Source organism: Chiloscyllium punctatum, chromosome 1 (assembly GCF_047496795.1).
Source record: "Chiloscyllium punctatum isolate Juve2018m chromosome 1, sChiPun1.3, whole genome shotgun sequence".
NCBI lineage: Eukaryota > Metazoa > Chordata > Chondrichthyes > Orectolobiformes > Hemiscylliidae > Chiloscyllium > Chiloscyllium punctatum.
Genome location: NC_092739.1, coordinates 124,817,886 through 124,836,177, shown reverse-complemented (window position 1 = coordinate 124,836,177; position 18,292 = coordinate 124,817,886). Strand labels below are relative to the sequence as shown.

Here is an 18,292-nt window from a genome sequence, read left to right as displayed (position 1 = left end):
TTGCAAGACAGTTCTCTCAATTTTAGCACTAGCTTCCAGATATTAGTAAGAAGGACATTGCGGAGTCAACAGGGCTGTGTTTTTAGCAACAGTTGGATCAGTGTTATGGAACTTAATAGCACCCACAATAAAAATAGTAAGGCCCTCTAGCCCTCACTGCTCACAACCCTGACATCTCTTTATGTCCTCTGTTGATGTCACTTAATTCCCCTGATGCAGGGTTATGTACATCCACTCACCTACACCATGGGGTCTTGTGTCCTGTATGGATAGTTCATTAGGCCTCAATTGACTGTATAGAATCAATTAATCCTATAGTTGCAATAGAATGCATAAAAAAAACTCTTAGAAAAGTAATTCAGTCATAACTTTCCAAGGTGGTAACAGGAACAATAAATTTAGCCTTTATGTTCCAAAGATAGAGCGTTGACTGTTATTCCTTCCCTTTTGTTTAATGATGAATTGATTTTGTGACAAAACATGTGAGGATAGAACAGGATCAAACCTGTAGACAATACCTCCCATAGATAATTCAGCCACATGTACTCATAACTCAGTTCATAAGTAAAGTCCTGTTGGCAAGTTGCTGGTAAGTAATTGGTACTTCTGAAAATGCGTTCCAGCATTAGTTAGGGTTTTCATCACAAAAAGATTTCGATAGAGGAAGAGTAGAAAGGAACATTCTACTCTACTGAAATGGCCAGTCAATAATTGATGGGCCAAAGGACAACTCCAGCCTAATTATGATGCCGATAAGCTGAATGGTCACTTACCATTCTAACTTGCTGTGAGTTCCTTGATGTGATTCTGAAAGAGAAATGTATAATTGTGTCACCCTAGTTCATAAAAAAAACTCAGGGGGACAATTTAAAATGTTTCTTAATTCAATTGCAATATTTGTATGAGTAAGTTTAATAGTTTTGGATGTGAGGGATGCCACCTCCGGACTTTCAGGTATCCAGTATCAGCACTCACTGATTCTTTGATAGGCATCACGCAGGTCATAGATAAACTGAAAGTCCGCTCTACAAATGCCTTACCCTCGTTAAAAACATCCCTAATTTCAAAACTTCTTTGACTTCAATTCTCAATGTAATCAACTCTGCGCTATGACACAATGCAACTAGAAATCAGAAGGATATCAAACTCATTTCACCTAGAAACCTGGAACTATCAGACAGATAAAATGTGAACCTTGAGTTTAGTTTAGATTCTATCTGGTTCTGAGCTAAAAGGAGAATGTGTATGTTGTTAGTCCATTCCCCTTTATTACAGAGTTGTTGATATTATAAACAATATAAGCATAGTCATTTAAAGGTCATGCATCTTTAAAACATGAATCCTATTATTTTGCCAAATTATTTAATTCAAAGAACAGCTCATAACGTGTCTGTAAATTATTTTAGGTTTATAAACTTCAGCTGAAAATGAAGTGAACCAAAACAAGCTACTGAACCACCTGGGATCCACATGCATTGAAAATTTGCCCCCCAAGTGGATTAGCCCTTGGCTAAGTTTTGTGACCTTCTTTACAGCAACAAGAAACTAACATTTAGTAACATTCACAAGGGGCTACAATGTTATAGCAGTTTTCAAACAGAATGATTTGCACTCTGATCCCAGTTTAAGTGGAGCCACATCCTTGCACTTTGTGTCTTCTCAATTGTTGTTTGAGTTGCAAACAAGTCATAAAGCAGCAAATACACTGTGATTCAGAAAGAGTCATGTAATCATAGAAGAATTGTCTAAAGTTCTTTACCTCCCCTCAAGTACAGTTGTGGAGAGTTTCTGATACTAGCAGAATCCCATTCAAGGCCACAAATGAAATAAAAATTGAGAACAGGAAGTAACCTTTCAGCTTATCCTCATTGAACATTTAAGGTGGAGTTGCCCGTGAACTTGATGTTTTGTTATGAAGGTAACATAGCCCAATTGAAAACCAATGCATTTTTGTTCTTCAAATGTATCAGCTCACAACTTACCACTTTCACTTTTGCTGCATGTCTTCCCATCCTCTTTGAGATGGAAACCTTCCTTGCATGCACATTTGTAACTCCCTGGTGTGTTGAGGCAAATTTGGGAACACACAGTTCCATTGCTTTTGAAACATTCATCAATATCTGTTAAATCAACATGCAAAATATGACGTAGTCAATGAATTTAAAAAAATGAAATTAAGTTGCTTTAAATTTTTCTTCAGCTTTCTTTGTGACTTAAATGATTAAGATCATGGAAGTTGAAACGTATGAACCAGAAATTTCCCAGGATTAGATTCATGGTTTGTGGTGAGTTAGCAGTGCTGAGCCAAAATAGTATGAAGGTGCTACAATTAACTTCAGAGTCAAGGAGAAAATTTGGCTTGATTCTTTTTGTTGATTATTACCCAGTTATGCATATTAAATTATCCATTTCAGCTCTCATCCATCCTCCAATCAATATGTGGGTAGGCCACAATTCTGCCCATGGTATGGATTAAGATATGGACAACTGATATTTGAATGAGCGGAAATTTATAGGCAGTAGACAGCATGGACAGCAATGGAATAGTTATCCCTGGACATAACACATGCCTAAGAATTTGAACAGATAATAAGCAGAGCCAGAGGTGGGTAATGCTTTGGAGGTGGAAGTACTGATTAGAACATGTAAATTAGGAGCATGTAAATTGGATCCACAAATGGCTCTGGTAAGATCATGGTTGATCTCATTCTGGTCTAAACTCCACTTTCCTGTCTCTCCCCATAGACTCTGTCAACCAAAATCACTTTAACTCAACCTGAAAAATATTTAATGACTGGGTCTCTACTGCTTTCTGGAGAAGTGAACTTGACAGAGAAGCACACTCCCTCATAGCTTTCCTTCACATTGAACATTGTATTATCAGAAACTGGAGCAGAAGTCAATGATATCCAGTCATCAATTTTGCAGGCAAAGGACCAATATATTTTCTTGGCTAGACTTCCAATCTGTCCCAATCTATCCAAACTTTTATGTAGGGCAGGTGAGGTCTAGTGTCGTAAATTTGCTATTGTGAATCTCTTCATTTTACTCTAAATATAGAAGCGTTTGCAATCTTTTTTTTTAAACGTTCCTTTACTAGTTTTCTTCTATTTTAAATTTTTTTTCATTCTTGCTTTCTTGGATATTCTTTTCCAAATTCTAATTTCTCCCAATCCTCAAGCTTCTTTTTCTGAACATATGTACACTATTGTAAGTTATTCCTTTAACGTATTATCATCTTTAACGCCTATTGTTAGCTACAGTCAGGCCACTTGTCCAATTTTTGTTTCTTATGGAACAGTATATTTATTAAGTATTATGGATTATATCTTAAGATATTTGCATTGCCTATCCACTGTCAAATCATGAATCTTGGAAAATACTTTCCTCATTTTGAGGGACTGATGATGATGACAGTGACTGCTACTATTTAATTTATTTTCCAAATTTATAGGGTAGCTCAGTGGTTAGCACTGCTGCCTCACAGCACCAGGGTTCCAGATTCAATTCCAGCCTCGGGCAACTGTCTGTGTGGAGTTTGCACATTCTCCCCTGTCTGCATGCGTTTCCTCCAGGTTCCTTCCACAGTCACAAAGATGTGCAGGTCAGGTGAATTGGCCATGCTAAATTGCCCATAGTGTTAGGTGCATTAGTCAGAGGGAAATGGGTCTGGGTGGGTTACTCTTTGGAGGGTTGGTGTGGACTTGTTGGGCTGAAGGGCCTGTTTCCATGCTGTAGGGAATCTAATCTCAATTAACTCAGCTCTTGTAACTACATATCTCACATTGAATGATTGCCCCTGGTGCATTTACCTCAGACGAAATAATAATCAGCCAACTTATTTTGGATGCAAAATATAATTATTCAGAAATTATGAGCTTGATATAGTTTGTGAATTCCATTAACAAGATTTGCAAGTGTAGGTGAAGGTATGAATATGCTTGACGCTGTGGCGTTTGTACAAGTGGGAAGGTTGAGATTGATATGAATTCAATGGTTGAAGTGCTTATACTGACCAATACAATATGGCTTCTCTCTGTTCCTGTGTTTCACGCGATCAAAGTAATATCCCAGGTAACATGTACACAGAACTCTGCCAAAATTATCAGTACACTGTTGTTCACATGGAGCTCCTGAGCAGACGTCATAATCTGAAACAGAAACAAAAAGATAGGTATCACTGGATGAAAATATCATAGAAAACGCAAAGCTTCAAGATTCATACTGGAAAATAAACCATTTGTTAATATCCCAGGTTGCTTAGATTTGGTACACCTACCATGTAAAATAAATGACAATTACTTCTTTTTAAAAAAATATGGAAAGTAACAAGGCCAAATTTGACTGTGGTGAATTTGGAGGAGCAGCAAGTAGTGAAGAGAAATGTCACTGTTCTTAGAGGATTCTGAAATTGGTGGGTATGACCAACTGAAACAAAGCACAGGTCAATAGAGATGAAGGTTGAACAGTTTATGTCAAAGCAGAAAGCAAAATAGGCAGTGAAGGATTTACAGTTCAATACCGTTCTGTAAGAATCATTTGGACTGTCTGGATGAATTTTCACATTTACTCTTGGACCCAAACTGGGCATGGGTGAACCAACTACCAATCATAGAATCCAGCTCTATTTTCATCTTACTTATATCCAGCTGCAGTTGTGTCACATGTTGCAGGTTGTTCTAAAAAGAAATTGTAATTTTGTGATTCTAGAAGGAGCTCCTTTTACTCACACAGAAGTCTTCTCATGCACAAATGGTCCCTCCAAATACATTTTATGGGGTTTGTCTACACCACTTTAGATCTCCTTTGTGACTTACATTCTGCTAAAAATGTGTCAGTGTAAGCCAACACCCCATGGTTGCCTTGCCTTTTGTTTTGCATGTTCCATCCAGTTTAGTTCTGTAGTGACGGCACTGATAGTCTCGTTCCCTCCCTTGAATACTATTTACAGCTCTCCATTATTATCAAAGAGGATGTCCCTCTGTAGTGATTGGAATGAGGGCCAAGTGGATCTCATTGACTATGAGATCCTTAATTGGGGTTGTTAACCCTGGGATAATCAGGGAGCCCCAGCTGACAGATATAAACAGGAGAAGCAGCAACCATTCGAAGGCTCTCAGCATCAAGCAGAACCTAGTTTAAATATTCCCATATGTTTCCTTTTAATCCTATCACATTCCAACTGTTACACAATTCTTTTTTTTTTGTTTTGCAAATCATAAAGTCACATATATGTGGAAATTTCTGCAATATAAATTGTACATGTGAAAAAGTAAGAACTTCCTTTTTTGCAAAATACGGTGTTACTAATTGACCATTTTCATGATTGTTTCTGAGGCTATGCCTTGCACATAACTTCGAGGATTGAGATCTTTCTAACTAAAAATAGTCTGAATTCTGATTTATAAATATTTTCATTGGTTTTGGCTGTATCAGTGATAATGAAATATTTGATTCCTTGAAGTCTCTTGAAGTTCTATGTTTTGCAGAAAGTAATGTTGCTGTGAACAGGAAAGATTAAAGTGTATTCTTAGAGAAAAAAAAAACAGGAGCTTCAGAGAGCTGGTTGGTTAGATCTCTGAGCTGTGCACACGTGAGTAAACGGTAATGGGATATTAGCCTCTGTGCAGTTATTTTGCCCTCATAATGACTTTCGACACTCTCCAGCAAGGACATAAAGTAAGTGCCACAAGTCCTTGATCCTCATACACAAAGTTTGTCCACAGTTAAAATTGTTTTAAGAACATCAAAACATTGAAAACAAATTAGAGAGACTTATCACATTACTTTTTCTCAGTATTTCATTGGCCAGCATCAATGTCATGGTGACTCAATGATCATTGGTATAACTGTTCCATAAAATTGGAAGTGATTTGTTGCAAAGGCTTAAACATGAAAGTACAGCAAATTTTGATTTAGGACTGGAGCAACAGGCAAATTACTAAATATTTAGACCACTCGCTGATATTAAAGAACTCTCCCATTCTGTGAGACAGATCGGACCTTTGATGGCAGGCTCGTAATTTAAGAAAAGTTACAATTTATCAGAGAACTCTTTCCAATTCTCCTTCCTCCTACCTGTTGGGTCACAGTACCTGTATGTCACAAAGTATTTGTCCTTAATATTATAAATATCTCACACATTATGAATCAATGTAAAGAGGTTTTCGATTTGATGCTCACATAAGTTATGAATCCAATGTGGACAGGCTCAAATTTGGACAGGGTATTGAAAACTATCACCACAAGGAATACAAATCTTACATTGGCTTTGCTCTAGCTGCAGTATAGCTCTCATTTAGAAAGAACTTCAATTAACTGTATGAACAAAAAAACTCTTCAAGAATATGGCTCTGTTCCTACCAGTGATTATTAATAATTGTAACATAAGAATGCTCTGTTCATTAAAAAAATGAATATTCCATCTATTTGCTTGAAGTTACTGGTCTTATTTTATATTGTTATCACATCTCTTAGCCCATAAATGTCAGTTCAATTCTTGACATTGAACATAGAACATAGTATGGTTCCTTCAGCCATCAATGTTGTGCCGACCTGTGGAACCAATCTGAAGCCTATTTATCCTACACTATTCTATCTCAATCCATATGTTTATCCCTTAAAGTTACATTTAAATGCCCCTAAAGTTGGTGAGTCTATTGCTGTTGCAGGCAGTATGTTCCAAGCTTGTACTACTTTCTGAGTAAAGAAACTACCTCTGAAATCTGTCCTATCTCTAGCACCTCTCAATTTATACCTATGTCTCCTCATGCTAATCATCACCATCCAAAGAACAAGGCTCTCACTGTCCACCCTATCTAACCCTCTGATTATATGTCTCAATTAAGTCCCCTCTCAACCTTCTTCTCTCCAATGAAAACAGCCTCAGATCCTTCAGCCTTTCCTTATAAGACATTCCCTCCATAGCAGGCAACATGCTAGTAAATTTCCTCTGAACTCTTTCCAAAGCTTCTACATCCTTCCTATAATGTGGTGACCAGAACTGTATGCAATACTCCAAGTGGGGCTGCACCAGAATTTTGTGCAGCTGTAGCATGACCTCATGGCTCTGAACTCAATCCTCTACCAAGAAAATCTAACACACTGTATACCTTCTTAACAACCCTATCAACTTGAGTGGTAACTTTCAGGGATCTATGTACATGGACATCGAGATCTCTCTGCTTTTCTACACTACCAAGAATCTGACCATTTGCCCAGTAGTCTTTATTCCTGTTATCCTTCCAAAGTGAATCACCTCACACTTTTCTGCATTAACCTCCATTTGCCAGCTCTCAGCCCAGTGCTGCAGTTTATGTATGCCATCCTGTAACGTTCAGCACTATTCACAACTCCACCGATCTCCACTGACTCCATCTCATTTAGATTCCACAGGTTTAGACCATGGTACTAATTCTAAATGTGTGTTATGAAAACACTGACATTTCTTCAATGGAAGCCAATGAATTTGTCCCAAGTCTCTGGATGTTACTTACCTTCTGGGATACATTGGCCAAGAACGAATTTATAACCTCGACAGCATTTTTTCCTGAAAAAGAAAATGGATATTTATTGTTTAGGACAGGATCACACATCTGAGTCTATATGAAAGCAATCATATAATATACCATGATTTAGATTGTTGGTTGCTCCAATCATTTTAAAATAAACACTGAAAATGAAGTGCTGGATTTTTTGGAGGAGTCACAATCTCATGTGGGTTACCATTCCAGATCTTGGTTCTTTTTAAAAAAAAATGAAGCTGACACCCAACGGCATAGGGAGTTGGGGGGCAGGTGGGTGGAAAACAAGCTATCCTGTAAAGTAATGCAGTGCTTAGGGTAGGCCAGGGTGAGTGGGAGAAATTCGGTCAGATCGGATAGGGGAGGTGTTGGTTGTGGGAGTTTTGGGTTCAGTGGAGACATTGTGAGGAGGGTTTGGGTTGACCCCAGCGGTGGGGTGAATTGGAGTGAGGTGTCAGGTCGGGTTCAGCAGAAAGGGAGGCAAGTGTCGGGTCGGGTTCAACAGCAAAGGAGGCAGGTTGGGTCAAGTCCAGACCAGCGGCTGGGAGTGGGGTAGTGGGTGGGGTTTTGGTCAGCTACCCTGGGAATTAGATCAGGTCTAGCTAGTGGGTGGGTCAGGAAGTGGGGGCGAGGAGGAGTCATAGATTAGATTACTTACAGTGTGGAAACAGGCCCTTCAGCCCAACAAGTCCACACCAAGTCCACAGGGCGGCACGGTGGCACAGTGGTTAGCACTGCTGCCTCACAGCGCCGGAGACCCGGGTTCAATTCCCGCCTCAGGCGACTGACTGTGTGGAGTTTGCACGTTCTCCCCGTGTCTGCGTGGGTTTCCTCCGGGTGCTCCGGTTTCCTCCCACTGTCCAAAGATGTGCAGGTCAGGTGAATTGGCCATGCTAAATTGCCCGTAGTGTTAGGTAAGATGTAGATGTAGGGGTATGGGTGGGTTACGCTTCGGCGGGGCGGTGTGGACTTGTTGGGCCGAAGGGCCTGTTTCCACACTGTAAGTAATCTAATCTAAACCCTCCGAAGAGTCACCCACACAAACCCATTCCCCTACATTTACCCCTTCACCTAACACTACGGGCAATTTTGTATAGCCAATTCACCTAACCTGCACATCTTTGGACTATGGGAGGAAACCGCAGACACAGGGAGAATGTGCAAACTCCACACTGACAGTTGCCCGAGGTGGCAGTGCTAACTACTGAGTCACCATGCCGCCCTGATATGTACAGCACTGAAACAGACCTTTCAGTACAACTCATTCATCCTAAAGAAATCTAGTCCTATTTGCCAGCATTTGGCCTATAGCCCTCTGAACTCTTCATATTCATGTACCATCCAGATGCCTTTTAAATTGTGTAATTGTACCAGCCTCCACCACTTCCTCTGGCAGCTCATTCCAGACATGCACCACCCTCTGGTTGAAAAAGTTGCCCCTTAGGTTCCTTTTAAATCTCTCCCTCCTCACTTTAAACCTATGTCCTCTAGTTTTAGAATCCTCCACCCTCGGGAAAAAACCTTGTCAATTCACCCTATCCATAACCCTCACGATTTTATAAACCTCTATAAGGTCACCCCTCAGCCTCCGACGCTCCAAGGAAAACAGCCCCAACTTATTCAGCCTCTCCCTGTAGCTCAGATCCTCCAACCCTGGAAACATCCTTGTAATTTTTTTTAAACCGTTTTAAGTTTCACAACATCTTTCCTATAGTAGGGAGACCAGAATGCCATGCAATATTCCAAACGTGGCCTAACCAATGTCCTGTACAGCTGCAAAATGACATCCCAACTCCCCTTTCCAAAATGCAGCACCTAATATTTTTCTAAATTAAACTCCATCTTCAACTCCTCCGCCCATTGGCCCATCTGATCAAGATCCTGTTGTACTCTGAGGTAACCTTCTTTGCTGTCTTCTATACCTCCAGTTTTGGGGTCATCTGCAAACTTACTAACCATATTTCCTATATTCACATTCAAATCATTTATATAAATGATGAAAAACAGTGGACCCAGCACTGAGTGTTTTGGGTTAAGTCCTACCTGCTCAGAGGTGTGTCATCACATGTCTGAACAGGTTGATTAGAAGTTTGTATAAGGATGTGAGAGGTGAGATGAAAGAGCATTGGAGAGGAAGGGTAACACTGTGGCTAGGGGTCAGGGGGAGGTGGTTGGGTCAACAATAATCAGCATCACCCTGGCTTTGATTGGAATACAGTCAACTACTACATCTGACATGAAGAGGGCTATGCCTGCGGCTCAGTGGGTAAAGTGGGGAAATAAACATCTAAAGAAACAGTGATTTGCAGAAGGTTACAGCAAATGGGGTCAAGAGGAAGGAAACAATTAACAATCACCTTTCCATCGCTTGCATACGACCATAAGACATAGGAGCAGAAATTAGGCCATTGAGTTTGCCCTGCCATTCAATCATGGCTGATAAGTTGTTCAAGTCCATTCTCCCACTTTCTCTCCATAACCCTTAATCACTTTGATAATAAAGAACCTATCTACCTCAGTCTTAAATACACTCAATGACCTGGTCTTCTGTGACAATGGATTACACAGGAGCTGGTCACTTCACACCTTGGACCATAAAACCATTATCTGATACAAAACATTGATTTTCTTGGATACTGTAAGGTGTGAGGGTGAAGGGAGAGGTACTAACTATTTCCGCCACATACACAAACTGCTATGGCATATGCAGCAAAACAATAGATATTTGAATTTTAGGGTAATGACATTGTACAAACATCCCCTTGACCTCCCTCTGGTGTTTGCAGGTTCCAATGTTTGGAGGAGACTGGTTAACTGATATTTGTAAGCTAACTGATCATATTATTGAGAGGTGTGATGTTGTTCACAAAAGCTCATTAGAACAATGGATCCAGGCACAGAATCTATGGTTACCCTGTGGCCAATGCACACAGTTGCTACATGAATGGACGAGGAACACACATGTCCACAAGCCCAGTGCCAGCATCAACTGCCAGCCAGTGTGGAGCCGATCAATATTGCAGAACTTTCATTCTGAGGTACCTCATGTTGCTGAGAAGTGGCTGGGAAGCCACAGCTGCCCATTTTCCATGTGATTCTGTGCAGTGGCAGTGGTGCCATACTCTATCCAGAGGTTGAGGGTAAAACTCCATACCATTCTGCCCAGAGTTTCTGCATCCAACACTTCCTTCACTGAGGCAAACTAGAAACATAGAATATTGCCGACATTGGGTTTCCACGCACGTCATTGTCTGGGGCTTTGTACCAGTTCTGTCCAGGTACAGGACGTTGCTGCATCCTCAGCATCTTTGCTTCAACATCTAGAGGATGCACTGAGGCCATGGGATGGATGATGGGGATCTGTAGCGTTGTGATGATGATGGTGGCATTCTTCAGAAGGAACAGCATCTCGAAAATTGTACAACACAGCAGCCCAGCCGCAGCCACTGCAAGGCGGGATGGACTGTTTTGTGAAGCTCGTTCCATGGGACTGAATCGCGGTAAGACATGTTTTACTGACTTCAAACATTTCAATCCTGTTGAGGCCACCACTCCCTCTGCTACAATCCCAACTGCTAGTGAATCTTAATGGTTTGATCTTTCAATGCAATTCATGTTTTTTAATAAAAATTAAGGTTACAAACAGATAGAAGCCTGCGTAATGCTTGCTGCTCCCTCATTCAATCTTGCCAAAGTTTAACACTGTACGGAAGCTTGGGAAAGGCTAGCTATTATTCAGACAGCACTAGAGTATTGTGTGGCTCATTCATCCTTGAAGTTACAGCTGCAGTGACAGTGATGATGAAAAGTGAACTTAGATGTGTAAATGTGATAACATATCTAAAATAAAGTGTTAAACTTGCCACCTATATGCCCACAGAGGTCTTTGTTCTTTTATTTCGACTATGCCAGGTTGTAGTCCTGGGCTCTGCAGCTGGGGGTGGAGGGAACCTTTGTTCTGTCGACCTCAGGGGCATTTGTGGCTAGAGGGCCCAGGCATGGTGAGTGTGTTCTTGTCAGATATAGATTCAGCCTCCTCAGCTTGAGCTCCTGCAGGGTGGATGTGGATGCCTGGCAAGCGTGTCCTGAAAGACAATTTCTCAGTTGCCTCTATTTGATTTCTCTTCCATCTGGGTGCCTGCTGGTACCACCCTGTCACCTTGTAAGCAAGGCACCCCTGAAGTGAGGTCAAAGCCCCTCATCCCCCAGTCATCTTACTTGTAGTGCTGAACACTAATGGCTAGAGCAATAGTGTCCAGGTCTGTCTATATATCTACCAGATGCTCAGTGTTCTGGACCTGGGTCTCCATGTAGCTGCTAATCTGTCTATGGAGGGAGCCAGATGCTCCTATGTCAGAGGCAGCAGAGTCCCTGCAGCGTCAGTGGAGTCCTTCAATCTTTAAGACAGTTTGTCGATTGACTCTGACAAGCCCGCCTGCTTCTCCAGTGTCCATCCATGCATTTAGATGAAATCATGAGTGGCTGGCACCATGGGGTAATCTCCAGCTTGGGGCTGACCAGGTGCCTGGTCTCCAGCGGTCCTCTGAGTACCAGTAACCTTGGTCCATTTGCAAGTGAGTACAATAGAGGCGTGGTGCAGAGCTAAAGAGACAGGGTGTACTGAATGATGGGAGGGTAGCTCTCCACGAAACTCACCAAAATTGATATCTTGTCAATTCTTGGAAAAATTCAGCCCTATGGAATGTTCAAAAGAGTTTTCCCAGATATAAAGCTCTTTGGCAGTCATGGAAAGTGCAAAATAAATGAAAACTTTGTTTTCTTCAAATAATTAATCTTTTTGTACAGATAGACTTCACCTATCATTTTTAAAACCCATTGATACATTATATTAATTTTTCAAACTTCCCTCACTTCAGGAAAGATTCATTAGCCTAGAAAGTGGCAAATATAATGCCTCTATTAAAAATGGAAGGAAAGCAGAAAACAGGAAACTATTGTCCGTTTAGTTTCGCATCTGTCATGAGAAAGCATTGAATCAATCACAAAGGAGATTATAGAACACAGAACAGTACAGCACAGGAATAGGCCTTTCTATACTGTCCATGATGCCATTCTGACCTAATCCCATCTGCCTGTACATGTTTCATACCCCTTACTTCCTGCCTGTTCATGTGTCGCCCTAAATAACTCTTCAACATTGCTATCATACCTGCTCCTATCACCTCCCCTGCAATGTGTTCCAGGCACCTACCTCTGTGTAAAACATTGTGTTCTGAAACATTAACTCTGATCTCTCTCCAAAGATGCTGTCGGACCTGCTGAGCTTTTCCAACAATTTCTGTTTTTCAGTCAGAAAAACTTAATCTGCAAGGCTGTTCAAATGATATCCTTCCTAACATGATAAATTGCACAAAAACATAAAAATTTTATGCTTCAGCTATACAAGCTTGATGAGAATATGACATGATGAGAGGACATGAGAATACTGTGCACAATATCAGTCACCTTATTCAAAGAGGGATATAAATGCATTGGAGATGGTTCAGAGGAAGGCTATTAAATTCATCCCTGGAAAGAGCAGGCTATCTTATGATGGTTGGTTGAACAGGTTGGGCTGGGTTGAGAAGAGTGATGTGGAATCAATGTTGCCAGTACTAGATGGGACTGTTTCTAAATTAAGGGTCACCTTTTTAGAAGAGATAGGGAGAATTATTTTCTCTGAAGATCGAGCGACATTGGAACTCTCCCCTCAGAAGGTGGGGTCAATAATATTGATTTATTTTGGTTCTTTTGCCAATCAGCTTAAATCTAGACACTCTGGCTAATGTCAGCCAGTGGAAATATTTCCCCTTTCTTTACTCTACCAGAACATGCCATGATTATAAACGCTTTGAGCATATCACCCCTTAGCCTTCTTTGCTCTAAGATTTTATAGACTTTCTACGCAACTATAATCCATCATTACTGGACCATTCTAATAAATCTCTTCTGTAGTCCTTCCAAAGGCATCACATCTACCCTAAGGTGTGTTGGCCAGAATTGGGTACAATATTACAATTGGGAAATCAGACTGAAAATTCAAAACAGGCAAAAAAAAGACTGCCACAGAGAACTATTGTGAGAAACAGATTGGCTTGTTGGTCTGAATAATGCTTTCCTGCTTCTTAAAATTCAGTTCACTGAAGTGCAAGTCAATTAGCTCTTTTCATTTGGAATGTATGAAATCCTTGTATTTAGTCCTTAGAGCTTCTGTCTACTGATAATGGTTAACCAGCTGCTGAAAATGACAATCAACACTTTCAAGTCAACATTATCCTGAGCAAAAGAGTCAGTTGAGCTCTGCAGCAATTACAGTTCAAATGTACAGTGCAAGGATAATTGATTTTCTCTAATATTTCAAAGATGCCTTTGTAATTTTTAATGTATACATAGTCCAGTAGTTTTCACAAGGGAATTATAAAAATTTGTATTGTATTCACTTGTTTAATTTATGTAAAAATAAACGTTAACTATGAGAAAACTTATTTAATACTCATGTAATGGGACATAATCCTCAAGCTTTTTATTCAAAATTCATACAAAGAGTTTCTGGCACATAACCATCAGAAACAGTATCATCTTTCTTTTAAGAATAAATGAGGTTGCAAGAAAGTGAAGAACTGAATATCAAAGGTAAATGAAATGAAATTGCATTCATTAGTTTGGCTAGGGAAGGATTTAAAAATGAAATACCTACATATATGAAAAAATGACAGGATTGTTGAAATTTTTCAGTCAGTACCACAAGACATGCTTTGGTCAGGTTTCTGCTAATTCTATGAAAAAAAGTGCCTTGTAGGGGATCTTTATCATTCCAGGGAACATAGTTAATTATTTCAGAATTTAAAATTAGAAATATATGGAGAGAAACATTCTTGAAGTATACAACCTCATCTACAACTCAACTAACTATGAGAAGCATCCAACTTCGTTCTCAGGCCTCTATTTAACTACTTGGACAGTATAAAAGGAATTGGAAGATCCATTATAAATCACTGGTGAGACCTCGGCTGGTGTAATGTATCAAGATCTGGCCAGCACAGTGTCAGAAGGATGTCAAAGCCTTTACATTAACAGAGGAGATTTATAAGAAAAAGCCCACAGATGAGGGACTATAGCAATCCAAGTTAATTATTTAGGACAGAAAAGATTAAGGTCAGCTATTATAGAGGTGCTCATAGATACAAGGAGTTTGATAAAATAAATAATGAAAAACTAAGTTTTTCAGCCCCTTCACTTCCAGAGAACAGTCATACAGAACTCATGCTTTCCTTATTTTACTCCTTCTTGGGTCCTCACCCACAGCTCTTTCTCTGAGACGTGAAAATGCCATCAGTGCTGCTTCAATAATAGACAAATAGACAATAGGTACAGGAGTAGGCCATTTGGCCCTACAAGCCAGCACCACCATCCAGATAATCATGACTGATCATCCACAATCACTATCTTGTTCCTGCCTTATCCCCATAACCTATGATTCCATTATCTTTAAGAGCTCTATCTATCTCTTTCTTGAAAGTATCCAGAGACTTGGCCTCCACTACCTTGTGGGGCAGAGCCTTTCATATATCCACCACTCTCTGGGTTTCTCCTCCTCCTAAATGGCCTACCCCTTATTTTTAAACTGTATCCTCTGATTCTGGACTTATCCATCAGTGGAAATATACTTCCTGCCTCCACAGTGTCCAATCCTTTAATAATCTTATACGTCTCAATCAGATCCCCTCTCATCCTTCTAAACTCAAGTGTATACAAGCCCAATCACTCCAATCTTTCAACATATGATCGTCGCACCATTCTGGGAGTTGACCTCGTGAACTCCCTCAATAATCAGAATGTCCTTCCTCAAATTTGGAGACCAATACTGCATACAATACTCCAGGTGCGGTCTCACCAGGGCCCTGTACAGCAGCAGAAGGACCACTTTGCTCCTATACTCAATTCCTCTTGTTATGAAGGCCAGCATGCCATTAGCTTTCCTCACTGCCTGCTGTACCTGCATGCTTTCTTTTGTTGAGTGATGTACAAGAACACCTAGATCTTGTTGTACTTCCCATTTCCTAACTTGACTCCATTTAGATAGTAATCTGCCTTCCTGTTCTTGCCACGAAAGTGGATAACCACACATTTATCCACATTAAACTACATGTGCCATACATCCGTCCACTCACCCAGCCTGTCCAAGTCACCCTGTATTCTCATAATATCCTCCTCACATTTCACCCTGCCACCCAGCTTTGTGTCATCAGCAAATTTGCTAATGTTACTTTTAATACCTTCATCTATATCATTAATGTATATTGTAAACAGCTACGGTCCCAGCACCAAACCTTGTGGCACCCCACCGGTCACTGCCTGCCATTCCAAAAGGGACCTGTTTATCACTACTCTGTTTCCTGCTCTCATCTGGAATTAGAAAAATTCATCAGCTTTGCTCCCAAATTCCAATTATCTCTCACCTGCCCCTGGTCTATTGTTTACTCTTCACTTCTTTTTCATTTCACTCGACGAAGGAGCAGCCTTTTGAGAGCATGTTATCTCAAATAAACCTATTGGACTATAAACTGGTGTCATGTGACTTTTGACTTTGTCCACTCTCGTTGAACACCAGCACCTCCACATCATAGCTTCTCTTCTTTGACTTTGTTGCTTCTGTTTCTGGGGATATCATATCCACCAATATCCATTACAAACCCACAGAATCCCATAGTTGCTCAAATATGCTTCCTCACAACTTGATTCTTGCAATTATTTCATTCTCCTACTTCAGCATAGCTACCTCAGCTATTCCAATGCTGTCACCTTCCACAGGGTGCTTCCAATATGTTCTTCTACTCTTCAACTGAGAATTCCCCCTCACTAAGTTTGTTTCCACATCCACACTTGTTTTCCATCTCACCCCTTCATTTCCCACCATTCACAATCTCTTTGACTTTTGCTCTGACCATCCTCACCATCTGTCCCATACACTCTTCCTCCCTCTTTGTCAACAGAGTAAAAAACATAAGTTTCCAGCCCTTCACTTCCAGAGAACAGTCATACAGAACTCAAAATGCTAACTCTGCTTCTTTCTTCACAAACACTGCCAGACCTACTGACTTCCTTCACAATTTCCTGTTCTTACTACAGGATGTTGGTCTGCTGAAACCTGGGACCTCGATGAGGAGAGTTGTCTAAGCTCCTGAAGAAAGGCAAATATTTCAAAAGCAAACTGGGTTAAGTGCCGCAGGCAAGGAATATGGATAAGGTATCAGGAAGGGTAAGCAATTCCATGTTTTTTGACACAATGGTGAACCCCTCTGTTAATTAAATCAAACACCCAGAAAACCTCGCCTTGTATGTGTTAAAATATGAGTGACAGAGAACTCCCAAATTCCACTATTTAAAGAAAATAACATCAATTTATTTTTGAACACTAAAAGTGAACATTAAACAACAACTATTCACAACTCTAAGCACCCCCCCCCTTTCTCTTAACTGCTAATTCCCTGCTTCCAACTCTATTACAATACACTGTTCCAATTAAACACTTCTTAAAATTACATCAACCTAATTTCAAAACCACACAGCCGATGTCTTCTGTGACCTCACTCTTCTGGCTACTAAATTCCCTGGGTCACCTTCTTGCTTTTTACAGTGAGAATATTTCATTTGAAAAGGTACCTTTGATAGAGAATGTTTCCTAATTTCTTGGATCTATCTTGATGGTAGTTACTGTCTTTCTAATTTTCAAAATGTCTGCATTTTTATATCTCCAACATTGAATCGTCTTATTGGTTCAGTGTTGGCAAAACAATAAATTCAAACTTGATTCGGTTTTAGTATCCTGGGGCATAATTTAAACTGATTGGTTAAATTCAAATTGTTGTCAAAACAGCAACCAAAACTCAGGTATCCATTTCACAGCCAACTGTTACATATTTTCAATTTTCCAGTACCGTCTGGGCCTGCTATCTAGTCATGTACATAGGTGCTTGTAAGCTCTCAGTTCAGGGCAGCATTCACTCTCTCATAACACACAAAGGCATCAGATTTCTGACTGAATGAGGTAATAGGGCATCACACTGATGCCTGTTGTCACATGGATGCATGGTGGTTCCATGCTAGTTTAGTGATTATACCAGATCTGGCTTCTCTATGTTATTGAACTGAACTCTCTCTCTGCACTGCTTCACTCATCACTAATGGTTAACATTAAAGGTGGTTATGAAGGGCAAATACCACTGATGCTGCCTGAGGTTACTTCCATCTAACTTTGTGAGGTATCAGCACTTAACTCATATGACACCTTTGACTTGTTCATGTAACTGCAGTTAATATCTCATTAGTAACATATTCGAACAGTACAAAAAGCTTTCTGGCTTATTGAGTGTGCATAATCAAAAGAAATCCATCAGCTATCTACACGAATCCCATATTACAGCACTTGGCCCATAGCCTTGAATGTTATGGCATTTCAAATGCTTATCTCCATATGTTTTAGAGGATGAGAGATTTCCCACCTCTACCTGGACTCCTCCAGTGGAAAAAGTGAAGACTGCAGATGCTGGAGAGCAGAGTTGAAAACTGTGATGCTGGAAAAACACAGCAGGCCAGGCAGCATCCGAGGAGCAAGAGAATCGACATTTCAGGCATCAGCCTCATTCCTGAAGAAGGGCATGTGTGCCAAGCGGGCTGAGATAAAAGGTAGGGGGGAGGGAATTTGGTGGAGGGGTGCTGGGAATACGATAGGTGGAAGGAAGTGAGGGTGAGGGTGATAGGCCGGAGAG

At 40.4% G+C, this 18,292-nt stretch overlaps 1 protein-coding gene across 2 annotated transcripts in view; it reads right to left on the bottom strand.

Moving 5' to 3' along the window:
* ccbe1 (collagen and calcium binding EGF domains 1) overlaps positions 1-18,292 on the bottom strand; it is a 311,398-nt gene that overhangs the window by 30,199 nt on the left and 262,907 nt on the right. For both annotated transcript variants that reach the window (XM_072573453.1, XM_072573461.1), the window contains exons 3-5: positions 7,497-7,549; positions 4,017-4,151; positions 1,983-2,120 (exon numbers count right to left, since the gene is read on the bottom strand). In XM_072573453.1, the coding sequence (XP_072429554.1) occupies positions 1,983-2,120; positions 4,017-4,151; positions 7,497-7,549 (326 nt within the window). The remainder of the gene's footprint in view (positions 1-1,982; positions 2,121-4,016; positions 4,152-7,496; positions 7,550-18,292) is intronic.